The following is a 27,937-nucleotide window of genomic DNA, read 5'->3' on the forward strand; positions in this document are numbered from 1 at the left end:
AGTGCAAGGAATTAAATTACATTTGATACAACAGTGAGTGCTTCAAGTATATCTAGGAGTACAGTCGCTCACATTTATCTAGAGTTCAACACAACCTGTGGTGTGGCAATTTGACCACCGGGTGGCACACTGGGTGCCATCCACGTAATGACGTACTTCACTGAGACAGCCGAAGAAGAAAGTCACGGATGATGAATGGATTTTAGCATCGTGATTAAATATAAATATAAGACTGATTGCTGAGTACTGCACAGATAATCGAACCCAATGTCCGCCACAAGCACAGACCATGACCCCCTCCCAATTTAAAAATATTTGCGGTGTTTGAAGGCTTTTATCTGCTGTGATTGGATTGCGACGAAGTTACATGCTATGCTAACGGCCACAGTGAACACAAGTGTCACTCAAATGGGAAAAGTGGAAGTATGGAAGAGGTCTCGCGATACTGGTCGTGAAATCATGGTGTTTGAGCAGTGCGCGCTAACGATGCTGTCTTCTTTCGATTCAGTCACCAAATGAACGTAGTTTTATAGCGCGTGCTGTTACGAGTCTGTGTGCACTGTTCCAATAGCAATAGGTCGCCATCTGGGCAAATGGTAACGTAAACTGAGTTCGCCCGACGCGGTTTTTAGTCGCCATTGGCGAGCTGGCGAACGCTAAAGCTCAGCCCTGCCGTACTAAATTTGAAAATGGGGGGTTGGGTCTATAAGAACTGTAGAATGGATTCTGGGTTGTTTGTTAACTTTTGCTGGGTTTTACTGCTGTCAATCCAGGGGCCAGTCCGATCACCTCTTGGCATGTGTCCCCTCCCCCGTCCTACTTTTTTTCTCTTTCTGCACTGAGAAAAATGTGAGTAAGCAGTTACAACGTTTATTCTAAAGTGCTGTGGATGCATTCAAGTACCTTTTCCCCAAAAGATCTCGGCATTGTGTCAATCTCCTAATATTTATGGACATGATTGTATTCGGGCTGTACTGTTCTGTTTATCCAGTATTGTCATTACATTTTTTTTTTGATGCACTACTGTGTATGTAGTGGTTATCTGCTTGGCTACCAGAGAGGTGCTGTATTGTGGCACACAATTTGCTAATACTGAATGATAACTATTCAACATTATTCTCAGATAGTTAGATATATATAGTAAAGCTTTTATAATGTTGCTTGTATTGTGTAACTTTTTTTTACTGTTTTAATGACATATTAGTTGTATACATATTCATGCATGCATACATATTGTATATGCATACATATTGTATATTCATGTGAGAAAATTACTTTTTATACTTAAGTACATTCAATATCAGATACTTTTTTGAGACTTTTATTCAAGTTATATTCTACAAGGGGCCTTTCTTAACTTTTGCAAAAGTTATATTCTGTGAAGATACTTGCGAGACTGTTTAATGCTCAATGAAATTATCCAAATCTTGGTCCTTCTCAACCAACTGCTTATCGCAATGAAGCTTAACAGGTGTGCGCTTCAAAATACAATGTTGGTAAACTTTCGCAAGTCAACTCCTGAATATTTTGCATAAGCAAAGCAGAAAGCAACGAATGTATCAGTGATCAAACCAATAAAGGGCAGCAATCACAATGAATGAGAGGTACAATTTTTGCATTACTTCCACATCTGCAGTTGCTGAAGCTAGCATTTGTTTGTCACAACACAATTATGCACTGCAGCTCTACCTGCGACACATGCTGGACACTCAACAACACGCATCTACTCTATTTTGAACAAGGGCGTTTTCTTTCCATCAGCCAACGGAGATGTGCCAGTGCGGCAAAAATAGTTAGCGGATACATTTCCACTACTCCACCCTTTTCATTATAAAGAGGGAAACCTGCAATCTGTTAGTAATGAGAAATACTTGCCTTGGGAGTTTTAATATTTAAGATTGCTGCAACACACAGCCTGACAATAAACAATAACAAAGCATCTATGTTTGACCAAATGGTTTTGCTACTTTGTGTGCCATGCAGTTAAGAGTGAGCGTAAAGGTTTGCAAATCTCGATTTGTACTCATGCCCACGTGTAATCCTGATGTAAGCCAACATGTCGCTTGGTCATGTGCTGCTGTTTGGCAAACGAAGCAGGTCTGGCCTTGCGCTACCGACACACATTATATAACTAAAGGTGATTAACTTACTGCCTTTTCACCATTTGCAGCAAGACTTTTGGGCATCGCGTAGGGGGTATGTGGGTATGCAAAATGGATATAAGGCTGAGCAGACAGACCGAAAGCTAGAATAAACAAAAAGGTGAAGGTGACTGCACATGAAACAGAAACAGTCTGGTATGTTATTGATTTTAACTCGGGATCATTGCTGTGGTGGTTACAAAGCACTCATAACCTAACTTCCGACATTTTATTTCTTCGCCTATCCTACCTGAAGCAACATCATGCAGCCTCTCGCTCAGGTAATAGTCATTTGGATTGAGGTAGGGCAGTTGCTCCATGTACTGTTTGGGAATGAGGTACAGGACCTCGGCCACATGTCCGTCCTCAATGATGGACATGCGCTTGATGGAGCTCTTGCGTTTCACCCGCACGCGGTCTACGTTGTGGCTGCGGCTGGAGCTGCAGAGCCTCCCGAGGCTGTTGAGATTGGGCAGAGTGGGCATGACGATTTGCTCCCCCTCCACTGTGCCGCAAAGGCGGGTGAAGCACTCCAGGTAGGCTTCAGCCAGCGTCCAGGGGTCAGGATCAGTCCCCCTCCAAAATGCAGCCGCCTTTCGACATGAGGGAAGTGTCGCGCTCAAAGAGGTCCGAATCCAAAGTAAGGATGGACTCCAAGTGTACAACAGTGTATCGTAAAATCCAGCGATATCCAGTAGGCTTCTCTAGGAAATCCCCGTTATGATCTAGTTTGTTGACATCTAAAGCAAAAAGTTGGGTGCTGATTCACACCTCATGCAGGGAAAGTCAAACATCGGGTAAGACTCAGAGCCCAGTGAGACACTGTTAAAGAAGCTTATGAGTGTCTTCAGCCCAACCAGACTGGAGCCTTAAGCAGCTTATAGCTGACGTTGAGCCTATGATTATCTTCTGGGTGGAGTTAGGTACTGCACTGTAGTTCCACATCAGGTTTGCTCAGTGTACTCTGGGAGACTTGCCACCTAATGGGACCCACAGTCCTTTCTCAAACATCTGCCAGAAACTAAAGCCCAACTGGGCTTATTGGACACTTTAAAGTGGAAGTCAACCTTAACTACACATTTCTTGTCAATAATATGTTATATGTGACCTCACTAGTCTAAACATGACATTCTGATTATTATTACATATGAGTTATGAAGCAAAATCAAGCTGTTTTTATCCATCTCAGGGGGCGGCCATTTTGCCACTTGCTGTCGACTGAAGATGACATCACAGTTGCTCAGGGCTCAGGCAACAACCAATCACAGTTCACCTGTTTTCTGAAGCTGAGCTGTGATTGGTTGTTATCTGAGACCTGAGCAACTGTGATGTCATTTTCAGTTGACAGCAAATTAGTGATGGGCATGACAGTACTTTTAAGTGAACTGAATCTTTAGAATCAGTTCATTAAAAAGAACTGTTCAAATGATTCGCTCATCGAATCGTTCAGGAAGTGATCCGTTCAGTCACGTTGACTGAAAAGATTTGTTCTTTTTTAACAAAACGTACGTGAACGACACAACACTATAGCAAATGGCAAAATGGCCGCCTTCTGATATTGATAAAAACGGCTGGATTTTGCTGTTTAATGTATATTCCACTAACGCAATATTAACCAGAATACCGTATTTAGACTAGTGGAGCTGCATAGAACATATTATCAAGATATTTTTTTTGACTTTCCCTTAAGTTAGTTAAACAAGTGCTGATGAATTTGTGCAAAATAAGGTCAAATTGATGTCACAACATAATCCGAGACTTCCGTGACAGATGAGTCATGACAAAGTCAGAAACGTGCACAAACTCAGATAATCTTGACCATGATCCTTCAGAATAGATATTTTAGTCTCACGGGCAGGAAAAAAAATCAAAGTAATATCAGTAGCACTCTTATTTATTCTGTGGGAAATACTGCATAACGCAACATTTGACCTTGTGCATAAAAATGAACTAATTTGTGTGCAACTACTCTGAATGTAAAAAGGGCAAAATTGTGCTTTGTTAGTTCATCATTGTGATAAATGATGTGTCTCCTGGCAGGGAGATGGAATCATAGATAATATTATGAGCAAAGTTCATAAATAAAACAAAACGAACTGTGCTCTTGGAACTTTGTTTTTCACATTAACAGACAATATTGAACACACACATCTTACTATATTAGTGGGGACATCAAATTGTCATTGCATTTCCTAGCCCCTTACCATCACAACTGATTGCCTAACCCTAACCCTTACCTTAACCCCAACCAAAATCCAGTTCAAACCAAGTGTTGACCCTCCAAAATGTCCCGGACAAGTCGGTCCCCACAATGCTAGTTAAACCCACACAGTCACACAAAGTCCTAAATTCAAAAGAATTGTTGATTATTAAACTAATATATCGTATTGCTCGTTGTTAACCCATTCAGGAATGGGGAATTTATTTGACAGAAAAAGAATCATGTCTAATTAGCATACGATTATTTCAACAAAACACGTGAAGATCAGAGTCCAGCTAACATGCTACTGTGCTGCAGTGAGCCACTGCCCTCCAACTGTCATCCACTCCTCAAACGTAGCTTAGCTACGACACATCTTCTCACACTCACACGTGAACGCATGCATGTCCGCAACAAGACATCATCCTTTTCTGCTCTTCTTACCATCCAGTCCGAAGCAGGAGGTGATTTTCTGGGCGTAGTTGCACAGCCCATCGTAGTCCTGCTCCTCCTGCATCACTGTTCCTCTCCCCAATCTCTACACACAGACAGACAATCGCGCACACGCGCCGTCCCTTCCAGCACAGCGTTCACTTCTTCGCCTGCTCATGAATTATTCATGCTTTTGCCAGGACACTTGCACGCGCGCGTTCATGAGCCCCCCTCGTGCAGATCGCCCTGTACAGAAAGTGAGAAAAGTGCTGATGCCGAAGGATGTGTGCAGCCTTCTCCACTGGTCCTATATAGAGGAGGCAGCGGATTGTGTTACTGCAGGATAAAGCCTCCTTTTTAATCCATCATTGATCGTCACATTAAGTGCAATAGATAAAGTACTAACCCTTGGCAAGCAATGTGGACTTGATGGGGTACCAGGAAGCTCGAGTCTTCCTACTATTCCCTTGAACACATGGCAAAGTGCTACTATGCATGGGCTAGAAAGCGGTTTTACATCTTCAGTTCACAACCCAGATGATTGTTGACATTACATGAAACCAAATATGACATGTCAACATTATATAGACCAGTAGAGGCAAAAATCGAAATGGAATGAAAAACATGGGCTCACATATTGTATCTGAGAATTCTGCTGAGTTGAAGATCCCGCGACAGAACTGATCCCATAGACTAACATGAACAATAAACCTGTCCACAGACGAACGGCCAAACTAAGTACTGAGCAGAAACCAATTTGGCTGATAATAAAACACATAAATAAGGATTTAAAATGACATCACAGCAATAAGGTTTGGAAGGATCACGTTGCTATAACTGTAAATGTTCCGAGTAACCTTGACCTCTAAGCCCTCAATGATGACTTTCATGGATTTTTTTTTTTTTTAAATGAATGCATTTTCGTTAAAAAAATAAAATAAATTGCTGAAAGACATTAGTGTAGTAGAAATATGATGACCTTGATAGAGCAGCAGGCCCACAAGGGGGTATTGTGCTTGTATTGGGTCACTAATGGAAGGAAATCACTTTCAATGAAAAAGCTGTTGGCCTTGTACCGATACCAGAGGGTGGCGAGAAAGTGAGGCAAAGACAGCACAGTAATGGCTTGCACTCTAACCAGTCGATGGAATGCCTGATAATCAGAAAACGGAGGCCAATCACTCAGGGGTTCTTATACTCTCACTCCGATGAACCCAACTTCTTGCCAATCTCGTGCTATTGTATTTATAATAAAATATGATGTTAGAGAGCCCACATATAGATTTTCACATAATACCAAGAGCGAGACATTTTAGCAAGCTTGCATAAATCGATATCTCCTTTAAAATCATCGGACTGGTTTTCTGTTATCGATTCATCGCCATACTGACTGACACAAGTGCAGGAACACACTATGGTGCGTGCGAGGTTACTGCTCATGAATAATAACTGACTTGCAGGGGCTTAAGTAGGCTAATCAGGAATGTCATGCAGCGGACCCTGAGCTCCATCGATCTCCACCGGCAGCAGGGACGACACATGAAAGGCCATGCAAGTGGGAAATCAAAACGGTATTACTATTTATAAAATGCCTGACAGCGAGTAATGTAATAGTTTACACACCAGACTCAACATTAGGTACACCTGTGCAATCAAATGAGATCATGAGAGATGTTATCGGAAGTTCTAAAGAATAAACATAATAGTTGTAGTTTGAAGGGATGTGGACTACACACTACGATGAGCTCACTGGGCTTCTCTGAGAAGGAGGCAAAAATTTATTAGGCAGAACTGTTATGATTGTGTTTTGGGTTGGGTCATGGGGTCACGAGTCAGGTTTTCAACCAATTGTTCAAAATGTTTTCAAGAAATTTACTGAAAATGAGCAAAACAGACATCTGTTCTTATTTTGTGAATGTTGAGAGGGGAGAGAGCGCTGTAGGTGGCGGTATACACCATAGAGATGTGATCCACCGGTAATTTAAAAGAAGATGACGTCGTATGAGTTTGCATTTGTCATTTTTGATAAAACATAGCGTTTCTTTGCTGTTTTCCTTCTAACATTGCATTAATGGTCACTTCTTTAATTAATTCCAAAAAGATTTCAGTTTCGTCGTCCCCCCAAACATATCTTACTTTATCGCCCGCCATTGATTTGTGACTACAAACATTTGTGTGTCAGCTTTTATTCGCAAAACCTGTTTTCATAGCCCAAATTCGCATTTTCCTTTTTTCGATACGCTTCAAAAACCACACCCTCCAAGCGTAAAACACATTCTTGAATTTTGGGCCCTTTTTCAAATTTGTAGCGTTTTAATTTAGTTTTATTTTCACATTTCTTAAAAATTTGAATAAAATTGGATGGATGGAAACCTCACTCACTACTGTGTTATGATGTTGGTATTTTAGGCTTATGTGGTTACTAAGCCCATTAGGATGATTATGTGATGATGATGTTTTTGCCACAATAGCCACTTAGTTTGCCAAGTTGTATGCAGTTACTGTGTTCAGTATGATGATAATGTAGTCAGTTGCTATGCACGTGCGATACGCAGTTGCTATATGCCTACCTTCACTCACTCTTATTTAGGCCTTTATTCTGCCATATAGAATTGTGCGTGGCCCTGGCAAGAGTTACTGAATGACACTTTTGTCATTATGCAGGTTCCTCTCAGCACATTGAGGTTTCTTCCATGGAAATTTTCTTCCATATGTTCTGCATCCAGCCCTGCTCACTGTCGTTATTTTGTACTTTTGAGTGCTGCATCCAACTCAAGGTTACAAGTCAAGGTTTCTTTGTTAAGTGTTTTCTCAGAGGCCATTTGAATCCAGCCCTGTTCTGTTATTACTTTGTACTTTTGTACATAAAGGCTCTGTTTCCCATCTCTTGCCTGCATTTGGGTCCTAAATTCCACATCTCACGTGACAAAAACATTCAATCACTACAACTATTTTTGTCCGTTCATGCATTACCCAGTTCCTTCCATATGTGTAGTATATCTTTTTTCAGTGTTAGCATAAAAAGACAGGATCAAACCATTGTAAATCCACCCAATTGTCACACAGTAATCTCAGGTCATGGTAATCTCGCATCCTTTGTGTGCCACAGCTCATTCTGACCTATAGATGTATAAGCTGTGGGCTCTCTCTAACAGCGCAACCTGTCAGAAACCCAGTCCCAGCTAACGGCAACAAGAATATACAGCAACCTCCAGCAGAATTGTTTGCGGCTGCTTGTGTTGTGTGACAACTTTAGAAAATGTGATTTATTTTGCAAAGTCACATCATTATTTTTTGCTTATTTTCAATACCGCTTATCCTGTTATCCTGCAAGGACACCTTAGGCCTTCAGCCTGGACTGGTCGCCACTCAATCACAGGGCGTATGCACACACATAGACAACCAATCACATTCATATCATCACTGAGTGGGAATTGAACCCACACGGCCTCCACGGAATCAGTCGAGTGACCTACACCATCGGTGATTTTTAAAAGTATCAGCCAGTTAAGACTCAGTAGACAGCCGCCAGCATTCACAAGACCTACCGCTTAGCAAGGCACTTTGGTGAAACTTTCCCCTTGAATTCTTTCTTCAAAAATGGATGAAAAGTCAAAGACATTGCTGCATGTGTGTACTACTGTACATGGGTGAATTGATCACATCTTTTTCAAAGGCAAGAGAAAGTACAGTATGCTGGGATTTTTATATCATACCACATCCAGCAAATGAGGTTAATTTAACAAGCGATGATTTCAAATGTCCGGTCTATTTTTAGGCATCAGATTGCAAGGTGTAGACACCACCTAATAAATTGTGGGCTGCAGTGGTGTGGTTGTTCCAGCTGCAACGATGTAACCTACTTACACAGTCTGTCTTTGTAAGTGCTCCCCTGATAGACCACAATTGGATTCCTTTCCCAAACGAGACCCGTTCTTGAACCCCCTCCTATCCAAAATGAAGAGACCTTCCGCATCAAATGATATGAAGGCTTCTGCGGCATAAGACACTCACCTTTAGCAGACATGCCGGGTAGGTAGACTGTCTTTTTTCTCTGCAGCGATGAACAGAAGACGAACTCAGCTCAGTCAAACCCGGCTTGGCATGGCTTGATCGGCGAATTTTTATCTGGATTTGAAGTTTTCGTCGTGCATTCTCATCATTATTTGAACGCATTGGAAACGGTGACTGCTATTTAGCGATGGAGATGGCACGCTCTGGCAGCAGGGCGTGTCCGAGGATAAGCAGGCAGAATTTTTTTTGTTTTCTAAGTTTTGCGCCATATCTAAACTAAATTATGTATTGTATGGTTAGATCACTTTTTGTAGGGTCATCGTAATATTTAAATGAGCCTCATTATTTGGAAATTTACAGACATTATGAGCACTGTTAATATAGAGTTGGCAGGCATTTTGATATGATAAATGTTAAGTATGTTCCAATCTAAATGGCTCTTTCCTATAGTGTATGTCAATGCTTGTGCAAGAATGACATGACGTTAATGTAGTGTTAGGAGCCAAGTTGAAAATAACGCTTCCCTGTTGCATTTGTATGCGTCGCCTGTCGTCAGTATCAAACAGGCCGCGTGTCTTGTAGTCTAGCGGGTCCTGCTGGACAGAATCGGTGCTGTCTGCTGAGGGAAGTGCCACCGTGTCCAAAGTGAGCTCGCCTAGCTGGGTTCGAATACACTTGCCAGACGTTTTGTTGTTTACAGCGACTGCGCTTATGGCCTGCGTAGTTTTGCGGCCAGGGACGTTTTATCGCTTTATTACTCACGCCGATTCTCTCGTTTCAAGGGTCATTATACGAAAGCTCCAATCTGGATCGAGGCGGCAACAACAGGAAGAAGAGGATAGAGGAATTCTCTAGGTCTTCTCGGGAGAAAATAGTGCAGTCGAAGAACAAAATGTTCTCCAAATTTACGTCGATTCTCCAGCATGCAGTGGAAGCGGTGAGTCTTATGCAAGCGCACGCATAAATCAATTAAGGTGTCCATTGTCTTATGCATATTTTACATTACGCTCGGCGACCTAGACCATCTGTATCGTAACGTCAGCAATGCTAACTAACTAGCATACGCTAACACGCGTTTACTTCTGCCCGTTTAATAGGAAAATGTAGTAGATAATACACATCGTTAGAATTGTTGTTCATCGACGTAATGGTAGCCAGCTGTTTGTGTTTAATATAGCCTAGCAAACGTTGCTAGTTAGCCGCTAGCAGCTTCTTGGAGCTACGCTAGTAGCTGCTAGTTAGCGCTACTGAGTTTTATCTTTAAAGTGTTGCAACAGTGAAACACAAGCTTGCCATTGCGCAAATGTAGTTGCGCTGATGTTAAGCAAACAGTCAGTGAGAACTTTCATGACCATCTGATATGTTTTGTGTTACATGTTTTTTTTGGGGGCTGCTTTCCACAAAGCAGTTTTCAAACAAAAGTTTAGTCAGTTACCTGATTAGGCCATAAGAACATACAACGTAGGTAATGATAAATAATTGTTACTGGCCAAAATATACTGCTATAACTAAAGAGTTACAATACTCACTTCATGCAATGTAAAAAGAAAAGAAAAAAGTGTGTGGCTGAAAGTGAGTGAGTGTGTGTGTGTGTGTGTGTGTGTGTGTGTGTGTGTGTGTGGGGGGGGTTACTTGACGTGTAAAACATATACACTCTTCGCTCTTGTCAGCTGTCAACATGTCTAATTTATTCTCACTGTTTTCCTTTTTCAGCTAGCTCCATCGCTACCACTTCAGGAGGACTTTGTCTATCACTGGAAAGCCATTACACATTATTACATTGAAACATCAGGTAAGATCAGTACCTCATATTATTCCATTATTGGCTCAATAACTGGTTTCTGATTCGTTATATATAATAATATATATATTGGGAAATGCAGCCATGGTTTGATGCTTAAAAAACAGCACTTCACCATTAGTAATGAATGTGAAATTCTTGGCATTCTTGGAGTTTAAACCCATGCTGTTGTTTGAGCACGTTGCTGTGGTTACAATCCTTCAAAATATTTTCCAAATGGTTCGGAAAGCAGGCTATGTTTTGGATCTTCTGACTCTTCTCTTTGATTCAACGTGTTCCATGTTTGGCATGATTATTGCTTTTTCAGCATGTAGGTGTCATGCTGACATCTGCAACATGGATAAATTGATGAGAGATTTTTCACAGTGATGAGTGGGGTTGTAGACTTAAGTCAAACATTATTGCATCATTGCATGAAACTTGACTGTTACCAACAAATAATTACAGGTTTATGAAGGAACAGCGAAGAAAAAAATCTTACTTGAGGAAAAGTAAATATTGCCTAACACTGTCCAACTTTGAAGCAGTCACAGCAAATTAATACTAAGAATGACCCTCACCTTTTTTTTTTTGCCTTATGAACATTATCTTGTTTCCGTACATTTTTGTTGAGGTAATTGTTAATGTGGAGCTTTTTTTTCTGGGCTCATATGATTTGAAATGTGTTTGTTTGTGTTATGTTCTAAATTAGTATGTTATTTTTTGCTAATTGCAATAATACACTCCATTGGAAAAAGTTACCATGAAGTCTGCTATCCCTTAGCTTTGGAATGAGAGGATAACAATTTACAGACCTGCCACAAACATGATACTTTAATGTATGTGCGTGGTTTCTCTCCCATGCTGTATGTATTAGTTGTTGACTGAGGCCATAGCAAACGTGACTCAACCAATATTTCTTATCATTGCATGTTTGTTTGTACTCTCAGATGACAAAGCGCCAGTCACAGACACCAACATCCCATCCCACCTGGAGCAGATGCTGGAAATTCTCACTCAGGAGGAACTCGAACGGGAATCCGGGGAGACTGGACCCTGCATGGAGTATCTCCTGCACCACAAGATCCTGGAGACACTTTACACTTTGGGCAAGGCAGATGTAAGACACTCATGCATTTTGTATTCTGGAGTTTAACAATGTCTAAATTTCCTAGGCTGTCGTGTTGACAGTTAGCTTGTTGATCATTTCCTAAAACATTGCAATAATCAATGTTGTTATGATAGCACAACGTGATAAGTGGTTTGTAAAATGGCTGCTTTCCCACTAGTGTCCTCCAGGAATGAAGCAGCAGGTCCTGACCTTCTACACGAAGCTGCTAGCGCACATCCGTCAACCTCTCCTGCCACACATCAATGTTCACAGACCAGTTCAGGTGTGATGATCAGCCATTACGTTTTCTGTCTCACAGTTTGCCCCCGGGACACGCTGTGTAACACATTTTCAACATTTTTCCGCTAGAAACTGATCCGCCTGTGTGGAGACGTACTTGCTGCTCCAACCGAAAATGAGGAGATTCAGTTCCTTTGTATAGTTTGTGCCAAACTGAAGCAGGATCCATATCTTGTCAACTTTTTCCTTGAGGTAGGTTGTTGTCTTCGGGCGCTACTTCATTTATGCCGAGGTTCCGTTCTTCTTAACTTGTATTTGTATGTAACATTTTAACGCGCTAAAGTTGATCACTAATACACTACTTCAATAGTGAAGTCATAAATGTGAACATATCTTAAAGCTGTACAACATTAGTGTGCCGTAAGGTTATTATAGTTTAAAAAAATATTGAAATAACTGAAACTAAAATTAAAAAAAACATTTTTGTTAATGAATTAAAATGAGAACTAGCCGAAACTACACCTTGCGTTTATAAATGTCACTATAATTATATCAAAAATGTCATTTGTTTTTGTTTTTGTCAATTAATATCATACATGGGCTTTTGGGGGTTCGTTTTAAATGTATTTATTTTGGTATTGCTGTGCATCCATACAGAAAGAAGGTCAAACAGATGTTAGAGAATTGTATTTTAATTTACTTTATTACACAATACTTAGTGACTTTTTTTATCTTGCACTTGTATGCATTTATATTTAAATAATTCACATATATATACACAAATAAAAACTATAATAAAACAATGCCTTTTCTAAAGCATAATAAGTAACAAACGTGTTCTAAAAATTTATTCTACAACTGAATTTAAATAAACTAAAATGTCCCTATTATCAAAGGTCCAAAACTATTATAACCCTGATGTACCATGAGAAATTATTAAAATTATTTATTTACAATTAGGGACTTCTAAAGGGCAGAGATTATATAACTGTTGTGTTATTTGTAGAGCAAGTCAAGGAGAAATGAGAGCAAGATTCCAGGTGGGGCTGACGGTCCGAAGAACGCCGCTTTGTCTCCAGACACGGGTCAAGAACATGCAGAAGGCGGCGACGCGGCCCAAGCTGCTGCCTCCACGTCAAGTCCAAGCAACAATAACAACAACAATTATAATCTGGTTTCGTCGCTGCTCAACCTTACCAAGAGCCCCGTGAGTAACCCACCTCGTCCCCCTTTTTCTCTTGAAAGGTTGTTTATGTGATTTTCATCCACGCGTCGGCTATTCAGGACGGCAGGATTGTGGTGAAGGCGTGTGAAGGCCTCATGCTGCTGGTCAGCTTACCCGAACCCGCTGCCGCCAGGTGCTTAACTGAGAACACTGAGCTCTGTGAGCTTCTGACCGACAGACTGGTCAGCCTCTATAAAGCCCTGCCGCCATCCATCGATCCTTTGGACATCGAGACAGTGGAGGCCATCAACTGGGGGTAAACATCTTGATAAAAAAAAAAAAACAAACAAACAATGTAAGTAAATTATATAACAACATGATTTTTTTTTGTTGTTTTGTTTTCAGTCTTGATGTGTATAATGTGAAGGAGGATGCTGCAGTGTTTGCAGGGAAGAGGCCTCTCATCTCCTTCCTCTCTTGGCTGGATTACTGCGACCAGCTCATTAAAGAGGCTCAGAAGGTCCTTAGCAGATTTTGCTAGCTGGGTAGACGAGTGAGTTGACCTCACTTGGTTTTATACTTTCAGTTGGCGGCCTCCGTGATGGCCAAGGCGGTGCGAGAAAGATTTTTGGTTTGCGTGATGGAACCGCAGCTCATGCAGACGTAAGTCTTGTCGTCGTCCCCGCTGTCTTTTGGATTCCGCCGTCTGGATTTGCTACTTAAAAACCCGCGCGCTCGCCGGTAGGTCCGAGGTGGGCATCCTCACCTCCACGGCCCTGCTGAACAGGATCATCAAGCAGGTGACGTCCGAGGCGCTGCTTCAGGAGACGGTGAACTTCCTGTTGGGGGAGGAGAGCGAGGCCGAGACGCCGAGCGCCGTCGCCCACAATCCCGTCAGGCACCGACTCATCGAGCACTGTGACCATCTTTCGGATGAGGTCATCAGCATTCTGTCAACTACTTTGTTTTTCTTGTTGTCAGGCATCCATTCTTCTTCTTCGACTTGTTCCAAAATCACCACCACAATAAAAAACAAAGCGTTGCTGTGACTCATGTTATCAACCAAAAGCACACAAATAATATCTGACAAAGCCACTCTGCGCATTGTCCCCACACAAACGCATTAATTATATCAGACGTTTGTGACGGCTTCTGTCGGCTTTCTTTTCTTGTCACTAAGCAAAACGTTTGGCATGTTGCCGTTGTGTTCCGCTGACAACTGAGCCGCTTTCCTTCTCCTCACGCCCGTCTGCAGATCAGCATCATGACGCTGAGGCTTTTCGAGCAGCTCATCCAGAAGCCCAACCAGCACATCCTGCACAGTTTGGTGCTGCGGAACCTCCAGGAGAGGAACTACCTGGAGAACAAACCTCCCGAGGAACGAGAGCCCGTTGAAAACGGCCAGCCGCATGACGCTGTGTAAGGACCGCGCCCGCCCGCCATGGAGAATCTTCTAGTTGTGTGCATTTACACATGGAGCAGTCAATAAAGTGCACCAGCAGCCACATCAGTATACACAATCCTCACTAGGCTTCAAAAGTTGAAGTTACATCAAATTCAAGTTGAAAAATTAAAGATGTATTCATCATAATTCCACAACCATATTCAAAACTATTAGAGTTTATCACCAATTTCCACGCACATTTCCCACTGTCTAATATGCACAGCAGTTGTGGCACTGCACACAGCTGGTAGTCCTACTCCTGCCAAACATCAATCACAATCTTCAAACACATTTTTGTTTTCAAACAGTCCAAAAGGGAGAGAAAAAAATACGAACATAAAATTCCTTTTAATTGCCAGTCATCCGTCACTCTGAAAAAAAAAGTACATTTTTATACAAAATGCATGCAGTGTAGAAACAATTGTGTAAAAAAAAATAGACCCCCTAAGTTGGCAAAAAGTTGTACTTGCTCCCCTTTTGACCCATTTTGGTTAATTTTGTCATAACCGTTAGGGTACATGTGTAATGCGTCACTAGAAAAACAGCTGGGTCAAAAATAACCCAAACTGGGTGAAAAAGGTATCAACCCAACTTTTTGTGTCACTTATTTAAACCCCCAAAGTTCGATCCAATGATTAAACCACAAAACAGCCCATTTTTCGGATTGGTTTGTACAAAACAATGTGAAATAGCCTACTTTGTGGTGATAGGGGTCTTTTTGGTTATTACAGTATTTAACCCAACTTTTTTGGGCAATAAATTGTTTTGGTCCCCTTTTTGACCCCATTTGTTTTTTTTGATAACTATTCCTAGAGTGAATCATACATCCATGCACTTACAGAACAGTTGCATTACAAAAAACACACACACACAAATTGGGTCAAAAACCCGACATTTTTTTAACCCAAAATTTGCAGTTGTGTCGGTCCTTTTATGACCCTTTTTTTTTTTTTTTTTACACAATTGTTCTTAAAGTGTGTGTATGAATCACTCTAGGAATAGTTGTCAAAAAATAACCCAAATTGGGTCAAAAAACTAATGTCCCAACATTTTTTAACCCAAAAAGTTTCAATAAGTTGTTTTGGTCTTTTTTTTCCTTTATTTTTTTTTTAAACCCAATTTAGGTTATTTTTTTACAACTATTATTAGAGTAATTCATACATGAACAGTTGTGTCAAAAAAATAACCTAAATAGGGTCAAAAGAGGATGGACCCAACATTTTTTTCCCAACACAAAAAGGGCGTCAAATGAATAAACAACAAAACTACTTTTTTTTAAAAAAATTTATTCGTTTGTACAAAACAACCTGAAACAGCCTCGGAGTGGTGGTGAGTATTGTCTTGGTTTCTATTTTTGACCCACTGTTCCTAGAATGCATGTATGTACTCTAAATGGGACCCAACTTTCTCAAATTTGTACAAAACAATCCAGAACGTTGGGTTATTAAATGTAAATGAGCCAATAATTGTACATGTTTGAGTAAACCTATTTTGTCTGCAGAGACCTGGAGGAGGATCCGCTGTTTGGCGACGACCTCTCGCCAGACAGCAGGCTGTCTTCCGATTGGCTCAGCCCGTCACCGTCGCAGAGTCCGGACCACTCCAAGTCTGACGGCAAGACCGAAGTCCACAAGATCGTCAACAGGTCCGCCATCTTCTCGTCACGCCGTTGATCCTTTTTGTGTTTGAATTTGTTGAATGTCACTGCTTGCAGTTTCTTGTGTTTGGTGCCCGATGAGGCCAAATCGTCGTACTACGTGGAAGGAAGCGGTTACGACACATATCTCCGAGATGCGCACAGACAGGTGAGCTTGTAGGACTCCTCTTTCGTCATCGTCACCAGGAAAGCACGTTCTAACCCACTGCCGATGGATGTCGTTAGTTTCGAGATTATTGTGGAGTCTGTCATCGCTGGGACTGGAGAGGGAGTCCCAAACCCTTTGAGAAATGCAACTTGGAGCTCCCCTTCTTTGAGGGACACTTCCTGAAGGTCCTCTTTGACAGGATGGGACGCATTCTAGATCAGGTCAGTTTGGATATGTCCTTCAAGCATCATTTTTATTTCATCATCATTAGAGTTATTGGCCTTGTCAGGCAGAAAAAAAAAATAGTTCTTGTGCTGGGTCTCATTAGATTCTTTAGTTGTAGCGACCCAATGAAGTTTCCAGTGACAATTTATCGTTGAGACACTCGATAAAATTCCCAGCACACACGCAATGTGATGAAACAAACTTGTCCGGCTTGTCTTGCAGCCGTATGACGTCAACCTGCAAGTGACGGCGGTTCTGTCCAAACTGGCGTTGTTGCCGCACCCCCACCTGCACGAGTACCTGCTGGACCCTTACATTAACTTGGCTCCCGGTTGCAGGTCTTTGTTCTCCGTTGTCGTCAGGGTGAGTTGAATTCATTCGTCAAAGGTTTCCGCGAGTCTTCAAAAAGCATTAAAAGTCATTTAACTCATTCACTCCCAGCCATTTTCACCGAAGCAACCCCCTTTGCTCCCGGCTGGATTTTGACTGATTTTGCAAGGCCCACAGAATATTGTGTTCTATTGCTATAAAAACATGGAACCTACTAAAAGAAAAATTTGAGTCTTTTCTTTCATCAGGAAAAAAGAAAGCATTAGAATATAGCCAAGTTTAATCATTATTCACAAATCTGTTTTGAACTGTGGGGAAATTTGCTTGTTTGCAACGTGGCCCTGATTGATCGCCTATACCCTGCTGCCACCTGCTGGCCGTTTTTGTAATAACTACCATTGCTTCAAGCGTTCTCTGCAGTTCAGAGGCAAAACATAAAAAAACGTCGTTGGGACACTTAAAACATTTAAAATAGAATGTATTTATATGTGTTTGGGAGCAAATGAGTTAATGGATTTTGATAAAATTAAGGCCTTAAATGGCTTAAAAAAACATAAAATATGATTCTTCATGCTTTATTTTACATAAGACGTACAAAGGAGTCACTATAACACAATGAATTTATCAATAAAAAGTGATTAAAAATATATATGTTTGTCGGACTGGTGACGAGTTACCAATTAACAAAATGGCCTCAAGTCCACAAGTTTCTTTATGTTCCAAATACTAATTGCTCTGAATTTAAAAAGAAAAATGTACTGTTCCAGTCACCAACATCCAACATGAAACACTATTGCCACCTAGTGGCAGAAAATTACCTCAACCCAAATTTATGATTGTTTCACCCTCCTTTAAACTGTTTAGTGCATTTTCAAATATCTATTAATATAAAATCTTTTTGGTTATTACAGTATTGGACCAAATTTTTTGGGGCAATAAGCTCACTGCTTAGTTTTGGTCACAATATTTGCCCACTTTTATGATAATTAACAAGTATGAAAAACAGACATAACGCACAATTAATTTGCGACTTAAAAAGCATTAAAGTCGATTTGCTGCTACCTGAAAATGGCAAATTTTGTTAACATTTATTGAACATAGAAGAATAATGCAAATGCCAGTAAATCCTTTTTACATAAATCACATAATAAAATAAAATAAAAAAAAACAACAACAAAACAAAACAATAACATTCATTCAAGTTGTTCCAAGAGTTATTTTATTTTTTTATATATATATAATTCTGCATGGATATTAATTATCAAATTACATCTCTTGTGCGTTACAAATTTAAGAGACTTAAAACAATTGTCAATTTCAATAAAAAATAATTTGAATAAAATAAATTTACATTTATGAATATAGCATTTTTCCAATAAAACATACAAATTAACCAAAGTTGACAATTTTTTGTTCTTCTTCATAATGTTTTTACCATCCAATATAATCAAAATATCCTTCCATAAAACAGCACGAATGGAACAATCAAAAAAATATACAAAATGACTATAAATGGCTTTTTTTTTTTGAGTGTGTGAGTCTCTAATATAATAATATGCGTGTACTAATGTCATTATCAGGTGGTGGGTGACCTCATGTTGAGGATTCAGCGCATCCCCGACTTCACCCCCAAACTGCTGCTGGTGAGGAAACGACTGTTGGGTCTGGAGCCCGAAGGCATCACGTACGTATGGCGGCTCCGCTCGAGCGCCCCGAACGCCCGCCGCCGCCGCCACCTTTTGACCCCTCCTCTCCTTCCAGTATCGACCACATGTCTCTGCTGGAGGGGGTGATCGTGCTGGAGGAGTTCTGCAAAGAGCTGGCGGCCATCGCTTTCGTCAAGTTCCACGCCACTGCCTCGTCGTCGCCGTAGACGCCCGTCGCGCGGCTCCGAGCTCCAACACTGCCCAGGCAGCAGAGGAACAAGACGCAGACTAAAGATGCTCGACCTCTGCATGTTCTTTCACTGCCCAGCCCATCATCATCATCATCATCATCATCATCATCATCATTGACCAATGCGTGTATTTATTTGCAGTCATGGATGTCATGGCCTTTCTTTTGTAGTATGAACAATACTACACATCTTTTAAAATGCCAAGTCCTTTTATTTATTGATTTGCTTTCTGGTCGCCTTTTTTTTTTTTTTTTTACCCGTAGTGGTATCGGGATGCTTTTAATGCGCTGGACGAGCAGACTGTTTCCCCCTCATCCAAAACGAAGCTTCACCGGCGTCATCCCAAAGAACTTTTTTTTTTTTTTTTTTTTGCACATGCACTTGTTACATTTCCGCTCGCTTTTGAGGACATTTGTACAAAGGCCTCTCACCATTTTGTTCTGTATGTAATTTTTTTCCTCCTCTCACGTTGCTATGCCTTCTTATACAAACGTGTATTTAAAAGCAGTGTTGTGTCTTGGACGACCCAAACGTGTTACATATTCTTTGGTCAGGCGTTGGTTGCTTTAAATCAACAACTTGCCACATCTAACGGAGACCTCAAAATTGTCCTCCAGGTGTTTGATTAATTTTTTCGGTTAGTGTTTCAGTGCTTACGGGGGAATGCGAGAGATTTTTGTTGAAAGGGAGTGCTCGCTCACACGATCACATTTGCACATTTGTATTTCTTCACACTTGCTCGTTATGTAAATAGACACCACAAAAGATGTTTTATTTTTTTCCCTTCATAAACCAAACAAAAAAATACAGTATCACAGGAGTAATGTTCCTGTTTTACAGAACTCACTTGTTTTTTTTCTTCTTAAATGATCATTCATGCGTTTGTTATAATCAGCCATCTTACCACCTTTGAGTGTTCAGTTGTATATTGTATGTGTACAATAGCAATATAGAAGGATACTACCTGGTGTCAATGCATGCCGTGGCATTATTTTCTTTGTTGGAAGAGAGTAGAAGGCTGATTGACGTGATGCCTTACTTCTACTTTGTTCTCTTGTCACCAGTGACTGATGTTTGCTTTTCTTTGACGCTGACCAATCACTTGTTCCGAATCGCATCCATGCTTTGACGCTTCTTCCGCTATTTTTTAATTTTTTAAATTTTATGTGTGCAATGCAGATGTGGGACATTGGTGCATGATCTCCCCTCCTGGTGCTTCATTGAGGATTTGAAAAAGCAAGCCTTATGTGTTCTCGCCGGCTTTATTTATTACTCCCTTTTCAGCAGTCTTCACTTTTCAGTGCTTTCAGGACAATGTGCTCTTGTTCAACTTCTGCCATCTCAATAAAAGATGTATCCCAGCTGGGTTCATTAATGTTTGAGTTTGTTTTTATTACAAAATATATGTACAATAAAACAATGTACTCCTGTATTAATATGGTGAGTCATTTTTTTTCTTCCGTCATTTTTTGGGTAGTAGACCATTAACATGCAGGTGAAAATGTGTCAGCAAAATTTGAGGTGCTTGCAAAAAAAAAAAAACGTATTCACTTGTAATGGTACACAAACCAGCCCAGGAAATGAGGCACTACATGGTGCTGGGGAGAGAAAAAAAAATCTGGCTGATATATGAAATAACTCATTTTAAAATGCTCAAAAGCCCACTGGTGTTAAAATGATGGTACTGAAACGGACCACTGCAGTTTCACTGAAAATGAAACAAATATTTAATTGCAATATAGAAGTTGGGTTGCTGTCGTGTCTTGGAACGGCCAGCAAATAAGGCAGCACTCTTGGCAGCAGCGCGTTGTGACGTCACACCGACAAAATAATCAGCGACACGATCAAGATGAAAGTACGATATATCCCTAGCGAACAGTGGAACCTCCAAAGTTAAAACTTTTCACAATTCGGGCTCAACTATAAATTTCTGGGGTGTGTGTGTATGGTGGGGGGACCTGGAAGTTTGTGAAAATATGCGGACGTTAGCTCAGCAGCTTCAGAATACTGTATTATATTTTATTGGTGGAAAAGTGTGAACGGTAACTGATATGTAAAAAATTGGACTGCTCAGCAATATGAGCAATGTGATTAAACAAATATTTCGTAAACATTTTTTTTGTTTAAAGCAAATCCCAACGTAAATAGCACAGAAACGCCAACAAACATTTGTTACCCTGCATCTTCAAAAAGTGAGTTCTTGTATTTGTATGGTAACTCTTTGGCTGCCAGACGTTTTCAGAAACGGGTTGTCCCCACTGCCAGCCGATTTTAAGCATTTTGACTGATCTTTCAAGGTCCATAGAAAATTATGTGTTTGGACTATGGAAACACACATACTACCAAATGAAAGATTGGACTCTCATCTTTCATCAGAAAAAAAAGTTTGTTTCTACCTTATTCCGTTCTTCAGTAATCAACAATAGAAAATGGTTAGTTTCACCTCTGTTTTGAAACAAACGTCTTTTAACGTCTTTGGCACTCCTCCATAGGAATTTACTAAACGTTATTTAACGTTTTTGGCAGTCAAAGAGGTAATTAGAGAAGTTAAAATGTCACTTAAGACATCGCCAATACACTTAAAAGATTTTATAATGGCAACCGTTTGAATTGCATTAACACAATCATTCACAGCAGTTTGAACGTCTGTGTCCAACTTTGAAGGCTCCACTGAATTTTGTGCAAGTGTTTACTAAATGCATTGTCCACATTTGTCCAATTAAGTGTAATTCCTAAGAATGTCCACTAACAGTCTGCATTCCACATCACAATGATGCCCCCCCCCCCACATTGATTTTAAAGCTGCTTGATCCTTTGTGAAGCAGTCGTCCAACGAGTAGAACAGCATGAAGAGCATATTCAAATATTTCCCATACAGTATACATGTACAATTTCACTTCTGCCACAGTCATGTACATACAAAACCACAACATAAAAACAACATAATAAAAACAACTACATGCCGTTACACAAAACTAAACCAGGCTAAAAATAAGAGTCGTCTTTAAAAAACAAACAAACATAGTATATACACGTTAGCAAAATTCATAATTCTCCATTTACACACACAAACGTGCGTGTGTGTGTGTACATTCAGACATACGTCTTTGGCTGGTGTGACACTTTGTGACACCCAACTGAGTGTTCATGTAATTGTATCTTCCAAAACAAAACCAACAAAATAAAAATAAAAGGCACACGCACACAAAAATACCTTCTAACGACATAGAAAATAGATTTCTGATGACACGTGTAGTGATATACTTCCTATGCATTTGCGAATATATATATATATATATATTTATATATACCAAAACATACCGGAAAAGGGTCAACTCACACACAGGCCCTTGATTGTGTGTTTGTGTGTAAGGTCACATTGAGAAGTGTGATGTAGGAAGGCATCAATAAATAACGAGAACGACGCCGCGGCTCGGCTCCGTCAGTCACTTTTGGAGTTTTGCGCCGCGTCCAAGTTGACCACCTGCAGCTCCGTCAGGTTAGCGCTGCTGCCGCTCGATTGGGGTCCAATCACCATCTGGAACGCAAACACAGCGAGGGGGGGGGGGGGGGGGGGGAGGTTGTGGGCGTTAACTTGGTTAACGGCGGCCAATCGGAAGGCGTAAAAGTTCACTCGCTCACTGGACACTTCATTAGGTACGCCTGCACAACCCTTTCAGTGCATCATCGTTCTGACAGCTGTTTCTCACGTAGTAAAACTGTTCAACATCATCTCAATGCTTCGAATATTCGGTTGTTTTTGTCTTGCATTGTATATTTTCATTATTTACAGAACACACTTTGTGGAGTACCACAAGGTTCTATTTTAGAGCCATTGTTGTTTCTTATATATGTAATTCATTGTCCAATATTATTTGCAAGATGATACCAAATTATTTATTTCCAATATTTTTCTGCACTTATAAATCAAGTTAATAATGATTTTTTTTTTTTTTTAAATGGTTTCAAACGAGTAAATTGGCATTAAATGTGAAAATATCCAACTTTGTGGTATTTTTGCAGGGTAAGTGAATTATAATTTGGTTTTAATGAAAGTTGCATATTGATGGTGAAAAAATGATTAAAGCTATGTCAACTAGTTTCCTAGGAATTTTAATCGATAAAAAAAATTCTGGGGACTATTAGAAAAAAAATTACGCTAGTACATTCATCTTGTTTTTTTTTTTAACAATGCATTATAGTCGAGTTCTGGTATATCATGCCTGCTGTAATATTTATTGTATGGACCAGTCATTTCTCTATTCATAAAATTTGACTGCTATTCTTAAATTATGTATATTTATTTTGACTTGCCTCAAAGTTTTCCATTTGTAATTCTCAAGTAAATTGTTATACAACCAGATTCAATAACTTGGATCTGCCAATCTCAAGGTCAGTTTTCATTAAGATGCCGTGTCGAATTCCACCTATGGAATACAAATTTGCATTTGTTAACCGTTTGTTTGTTTCTGCCAAGATATAGAATGAAACTCAAGGACGCTTTCATGTCGAAGAGATTTGGTAGTGTAGAAGCTTGACTTATTTATTTTAATTTTATTTACTGACTCATTTTATTTTTTGAGTAATGATCAAGTAAGTTACAGTATGTTTGTTGAGGCTATACACTGCATTGTTAGTATTTTTTTATTATTTTAATTTTATTCTTCTTAGATGGGGTCTCTTTAAGAAGCCCGTAATGGGTTTCTACCCCACCTTCACTTCCATATTTGTATTTTTTTTTCTCCAAGAATGTGTAAATAAATAAAAGAAAATAACTTTATAATCCATTACCCAATTAATTTTATAGAATAAACGGAAATGTATTAAATAGAATAAATTAGAATTGAACATAAAATAAACACATTGAATAAAATATTTAGAATAATTTATTTTATGACTTAAGATTTTATCATAAAAAAATAAGTAATTATTTAATTAAATAAAATTAATCTGAAAAATGAATACATTTTAACTAACCACTTGTATGAGGAAAAACTGTTAAAATATTACTATCCAATATTATAGAACTCAATAACGTAACTGCAAAGTTGGCCGGATTAATGTGCGACTGAGCCGTATGTGGCCCGCAGGCCCCACTTTGCTCCCCTTGCCTTTGGGTAATAAAGAAATACACTGAATATTTTGAAAGGCCAATATAGTGTAAATGAAAAAAAAAACATTAGAAACAGCTCTCAGCATGGCGCAGTGCACTTGAACACCACTGCAAACAACATCCACATTTAGAAAACAATGTTAGCTGAATCATCTCATCTTTTTACGGATCAATTAATATCGGTTTGATTATTCAGGTCTACCTGGTCATTTTTCTAGGATAGGCTATGTGAGGCCGATGCGCTAACCAATTGTGTTTCCTAACAACAAGACATTTGTGCAAATCAAGTAGTTTGTGATCTCCATGCACTTAAAAAGGTGGTCAAATGTGTTTTAGTCTCAGTGGCATTTGGCTGTAGTGACATTGACGCAAGGCGGCGGGCGGTTGGTGACACGCAGGTGCTCTGTTAGCAGGTGGCGAGGTCACGTGACATGCGGGTTGCAGAGGGAATAGCAGAGTTTCACTTGTGAAATGCAGATCTTGCCGTACTGGATGAAGCTGCACCGCCGATACGGGGATCTGCACCGTGCCTGGGGGTGCCGTGAGGAACACCTGCGGGACGGACGCTGCCGGGGGGAGGAAGAGGAACACCTTTCAGTCGTCGCACTTGTTGTGTCCGTACATGCACGGATGTGTGTGCGCGCGTGCGTGCTACCTGCGTCGTGGGCTTGCGCGTGGGACACCTGCATGGCCGACGTGCCCTGGGAGAAGGCGTTGAGCACGGCGAGCCCGCCGTCGGCCAGCGCGGGCGTGGAGGCGTACATGACCGTGTGGGGGCTGGGGTACATCATGTGACCGGCCACTGTCGACGGCACAGTTGAGGTGACGATGGTTGCCGGGAGACTCACTGTGGCTGGCAGGCAGAAAGACAACGCTCACGTCCAGCACAATGTGTGGTGGGTGCGGGTGCAGGTGGCCACCAGGAGGTGGCGCTTATTTTCAAATTAAACAAATCAAGGGCAACGTCTGGATTACCCAGTCATAGACAAGTTAAAAATAATAATAAATAGGGTGAACAAATAAAGTGCTATAATTCAAAATATATAATGCAATAAAATACAATAATTTAAATGAATTAATAATTAAATAATTTTACTTTTCAAATTAAATAGTTAATATTCATATATAATTTTTTTTTAAATACAATATATAAAATAATGTATACAATACAATGATTTATTACTTCTTATGTTATTTATATTTAATTTAATTAGAATTAACAAATTACTGTACTTGATCAAATGAATACAAATCGTTAAGTGTAAAATTGAAAATGACACAGCAAAATGCAACAAATATTTCATGACTTCTGATGGTTTTAGTTAAAATCAAGTCAAACATTTTCTTTACAATAATATGTTCTATTAGCCCCCACTAATCTAAACACAATATTTTGATAAATATTGCGTTTGTGGATAATGGGGCGGCCATTTTGTCTTGTACTGCCACTCTCTGTTGACATCACAGTGCCGAAGGGCTGAGCTCACAAACGTCACATGACCAAACCCTGAGAACAGGTGAGCCATGATTGGGCGTTACCTGAGCTTTTAGGCACTGTGATGTCATTTTTAGTTGACAGCAAGTAAGAGAACAAGACAAAATGGCCGCCTCCTGAGAGGGATAAAAACAAACACAATTTTCTGCTTAATTCATATTCCACAAACACAACTGACTTGACTTCCTCTCAAAATCAGAGGTGGGCAAAGTATGGCCCACTCTATTCTTTAGAGTCGTGCGTGTTTTTGCAACGTAGGCGGATGCCCGAGTATTCTGAGAAACCCACACAAGCACGGGGAGAACATGCGAAAGCGGACATTCGAACTCTGAACTGTGAAGCAGACATAAATAAAATAAAAGCACCTTTGCAGCAAGTGATTCGGTGCATTTAATTGCCCTACAATCGTAGTGTGTAATGACAACATGAACCCTCCTGTGGCTTATCCGAATCCGCATGTAAACAGTGGCGTCATATCCGTGCAACGCAATTGTCACCTGCTAAAGAAGAGGACCCGAGACACAGTTAACAAGGACGACAATAGAGGACATCCTGCATTTTGTGCAGTGTCAATACGAAGGCGCTACAGGAATCATCGCTGATGATGTTACACGGTGCAGCAGGCAACACTTTTTAGACGGGGCGTCATAAGCAGAGTGATGCTTGCGTTGCTATATTTTGGAGATCGTAAGAAAAGAAGCACACGCGCCAAAAACTAATATTACCTGATTAATCAGTTGGGCCACACTAAAAATGTTGAAATGTTCCGAACCACACGTTTTTTTTTTTAACTGAAGTTAGGTTTCAGTTCAAATTAAACCCTTTCTGGGGACTTTGCATTTATCTGCTCTACTGCTTATCCTGTTGGAGGTTGCAGGGATGCCTGGATGGTTGCCAGTCAGTCAGTCAAGATGGGTTTTGACTTTTTAGGGCATCTTTTGACATATTTTAGACTAAAAGGTTTTCAAAGTGTGAGTAAGAAGAAGGAGTTCATTGTCATAAACCCCTCAGGAGAACATAAAATGGCCACTCAAATTAGCTTGGCAGGTTTAAAACGGCATCATATATTTTTTATTTTTTTAAAGCTATTGCAGCGCTCCTGAAGTCCGGTCACCTTGAAAACGACTTACTTCAACAAGATTTTTTTTTTCTTAACTGGGGTCATAGATTGCTATGGCTAAAGGAAATGCTGGTCATCAAAAGCAGGCTTGAATCTTCTAGGATTGCTTTCATTCATTGCTGGTATGCAAAAGATGAAAAGTTATAACTTGCAGTCAATAACTGTCTTTTTCAGCTCAAGGCTGAAGGCCTGGTTACAACATAAATATTATGACAATATCATCATCACATTCATTAGTGGGAATATATTAGGGACAACTGATTTTTTTTATTGCGTGTATACAAATCATTTGTATTGCGTTTCCAGAGTGTCTGCCCCCTCATCAAGTGTGAAATGAAACAACCGAGTCCATCTTTTTCTGAAAATGTGTATTGCTGTTCTAAATTTTGCAAACTGTGACATTTGCGGCTAATTCACATCATTTGCGTAATAACCGCCCCCACACTGAGTTACTCAGTCCTCCCTTGCCACTTCAAATCCACAGCCAGACTACACTGTCTGAAACCCCTTCAGCGTCCAAGCTCAAAGGCAAGTAGCGGTAGCGCTGCTTTGCCTTTTCTTGCATGCGCAGATTAGCATTCGCTAACAGTGTTAGCTCTAATGAGTGGCACATACAGTACTTGGTTGCCACGTGCCAAGTTGTGTTTGGTATTTGCATGATGCACAAATATTGACGCCGCAAGCAAAAGTGTCATCCTTGGATATTTTAAAATTGTGAAAAAAATACACAAGAATCCTGCAATATTGATGAAATTAATGTAGCCATTTTTTCCCCTTTCAAAAGGTGCCGTAAATGTATTTAGTGGATATACCTGTGGAGTTTGTGGAGGTGTGTGACATCTCGGGACTGCTCTCACTGTTGGAAATGGGCTGGCTGTTGGGGTGAACCTGAATGGCCTGCAGCTGCTGAGGGACACCCGCCCCTGGAGAGAGACGCGCACAGAAAGTAAAGACATTAGCCGTAGCTGCGTGCTAGTTGAAGCCATGTGCGTATACAGTAGACGCCTGATTGTGAGCCAGTTGAGCCGTAGCAGTGGTTAGCGGTAGCAGCAGTAGCAGGATTGGTGGCAGGCCAGGCCAGAGCAGAGCAGAGCAGGTCACCTGTGAGGGAGACAGCAGCAGGGAAGCGGAAGACGGCCTGCTGGCCCTGCTGAGGCTGAGGGGCGGCGGTCAGAGTCTGACCGTGCTGCCCCTGGAGGGTCAGGGAGTGCTGCTGCAGCTGGCTCAAAGGAATGGTGGGGGTGCCGGGGGGGAGAGGAGTGCCTGCTGAAGGTTGGGGGCACAGAAAAGAGTGGCACAAGACAGAATGTGAGGAAGTGCTGCTGCGAGGGGAGAGAAGCAGGAAATCACAAAGAAGACCCCAATCACCGCACAGAAGGAATAATAAGCAAAACATAAAAATATTATGTCCATGTGTATGTTGAG

The 27,937-nt window shown here is 40.6% G+C and overlaps 3 protein-coding genes across 27 annotated transcripts in view; 1 reads left to right on the forward strand and 2 right to left on the reverse strand.

The window, feature by feature from the left end:
• The window catches only part of ablim1a (actin binding LIM protein 1a), a 48,835-nt gene extending 39,835 nt beyond the window's left edge, over positions 1-9,000 (reverse strand). For 6 of the 20 annotated variants that reach the window (XR_013296301.1, XR_013296298.1, XR_013296305.1 and 3 more), the window contains exon 1: positions 2,392-2,970. Coding sequence is in view for 3 of the 20 variants with exons in the window: in XM_077582762.1 (XP_077438888.1) it covers positions 2,392-2,626 (235 nt within the window). In the remaining 17 variants the exon portion in view is untranslated. Of the gene's footprint in view, positions 1-2,391; positions 2,972-4,785; positions 5,028-8,787 lie in introns of those variants that run through there. The other 14 variants (XR_013296299.1, XR_013296300.1, XR_013296289.1 and 11 more) reach the window with 7 other exon arrangements.
• fhip2a (FHF complex subunit HOOK interacting protein 2) lies at positions 8,630-20,220 on the forward strand. Of its 2 annotated transcripts, none has more exons than XM_077582764.1 (18): positions 8,630-8,805; positions 9,570-9,724; positions 10,501-10,579; positions 11,518-11,687; positions 11,857-11,961; positions 12,048-12,170; positions 12,925-13,125; positions 13,203-13,399; positions 13,489-13,603; positions 13,670-13,746; positions 13,829-14,021; positions 14,339-14,502; positions 16,029-16,172; positions 16,242-16,332; positions 16,410-16,553; positions 16,780-16,920; positions 18,468-18,571; positions 18,649-20,220. In XM_077582764.1, the coding sequence occupies exons 1-18, from the start codon at positions 8,799-8,801 to the stop codon at positions 18,758-18,760; spliced, it is 2,322 nt and encodes a 773-aa protein (XP_077438890.1). In that variant the 5' UTR covers positions 8,630-8,798; the 3' UTR covers positions 18,761-20,220. The 2 variants fall into 2 exon arrangements, with proteins under 2 accessions (XP_077438890.1, XP_077438891.1); XM_077582765.1 differs by lacking the exon at positions 8,630-8,805 and adding an exon at positions 9,350-9,432.
• The window catches only part of srfb (serum response factor b), a 30,609-nt gene continuing 22,827 nt past the window's right edge, over positions 20,156-27,937 (reverse strand). For 2 of the 5 annotated variants that reach the window (XM_077582769.1, XM_077582766.1), the window contains exons 4-8: positions 27,614-27,778; positions 27,325-27,435; positions 24,553-24,750; positions 24,387-24,463; positions 20,156-22,322 (exon numbers count right to left, since the gene is read on the reverse strand). In XM_077582769.1, the coding sequence (XP_077438895.1) occupies positions 22,227-22,322; positions 24,387-24,463; positions 24,553-24,750; positions 27,325-27,435; positions 27,614-27,778 (647 nt within the window). In that variant the 3' untranslated portion in view covers positions 20,156-22,226. Of the gene's footprint in view, positions 22,323-24,361; positions 24,464-24,552; positions 24,751-27,324; positions 27,436-27,613; positions 27,779-27,937 lie in introns of all 5 variants that reach the window. The other 3 variants (XM_077582767.1, XM_077582768.1, XM_077582770.1) reach the window with 3 other exon arrangements.

This window comes from Vanacampus margaritifer, chromosome 12, assembly GCF_051991255.1.
Source record: "Vanacampus margaritifer isolate UIUO_Vmar chromosome 12, RoL_Vmar_1.0, whole genome shotgun sequence".
Lineage (NCBI taxonomy): Eukaryota > Metazoa > Chordata > Actinopteri > Syngnathiformes > Syngnathidae > Vanacampus > Vanacampus margaritifer.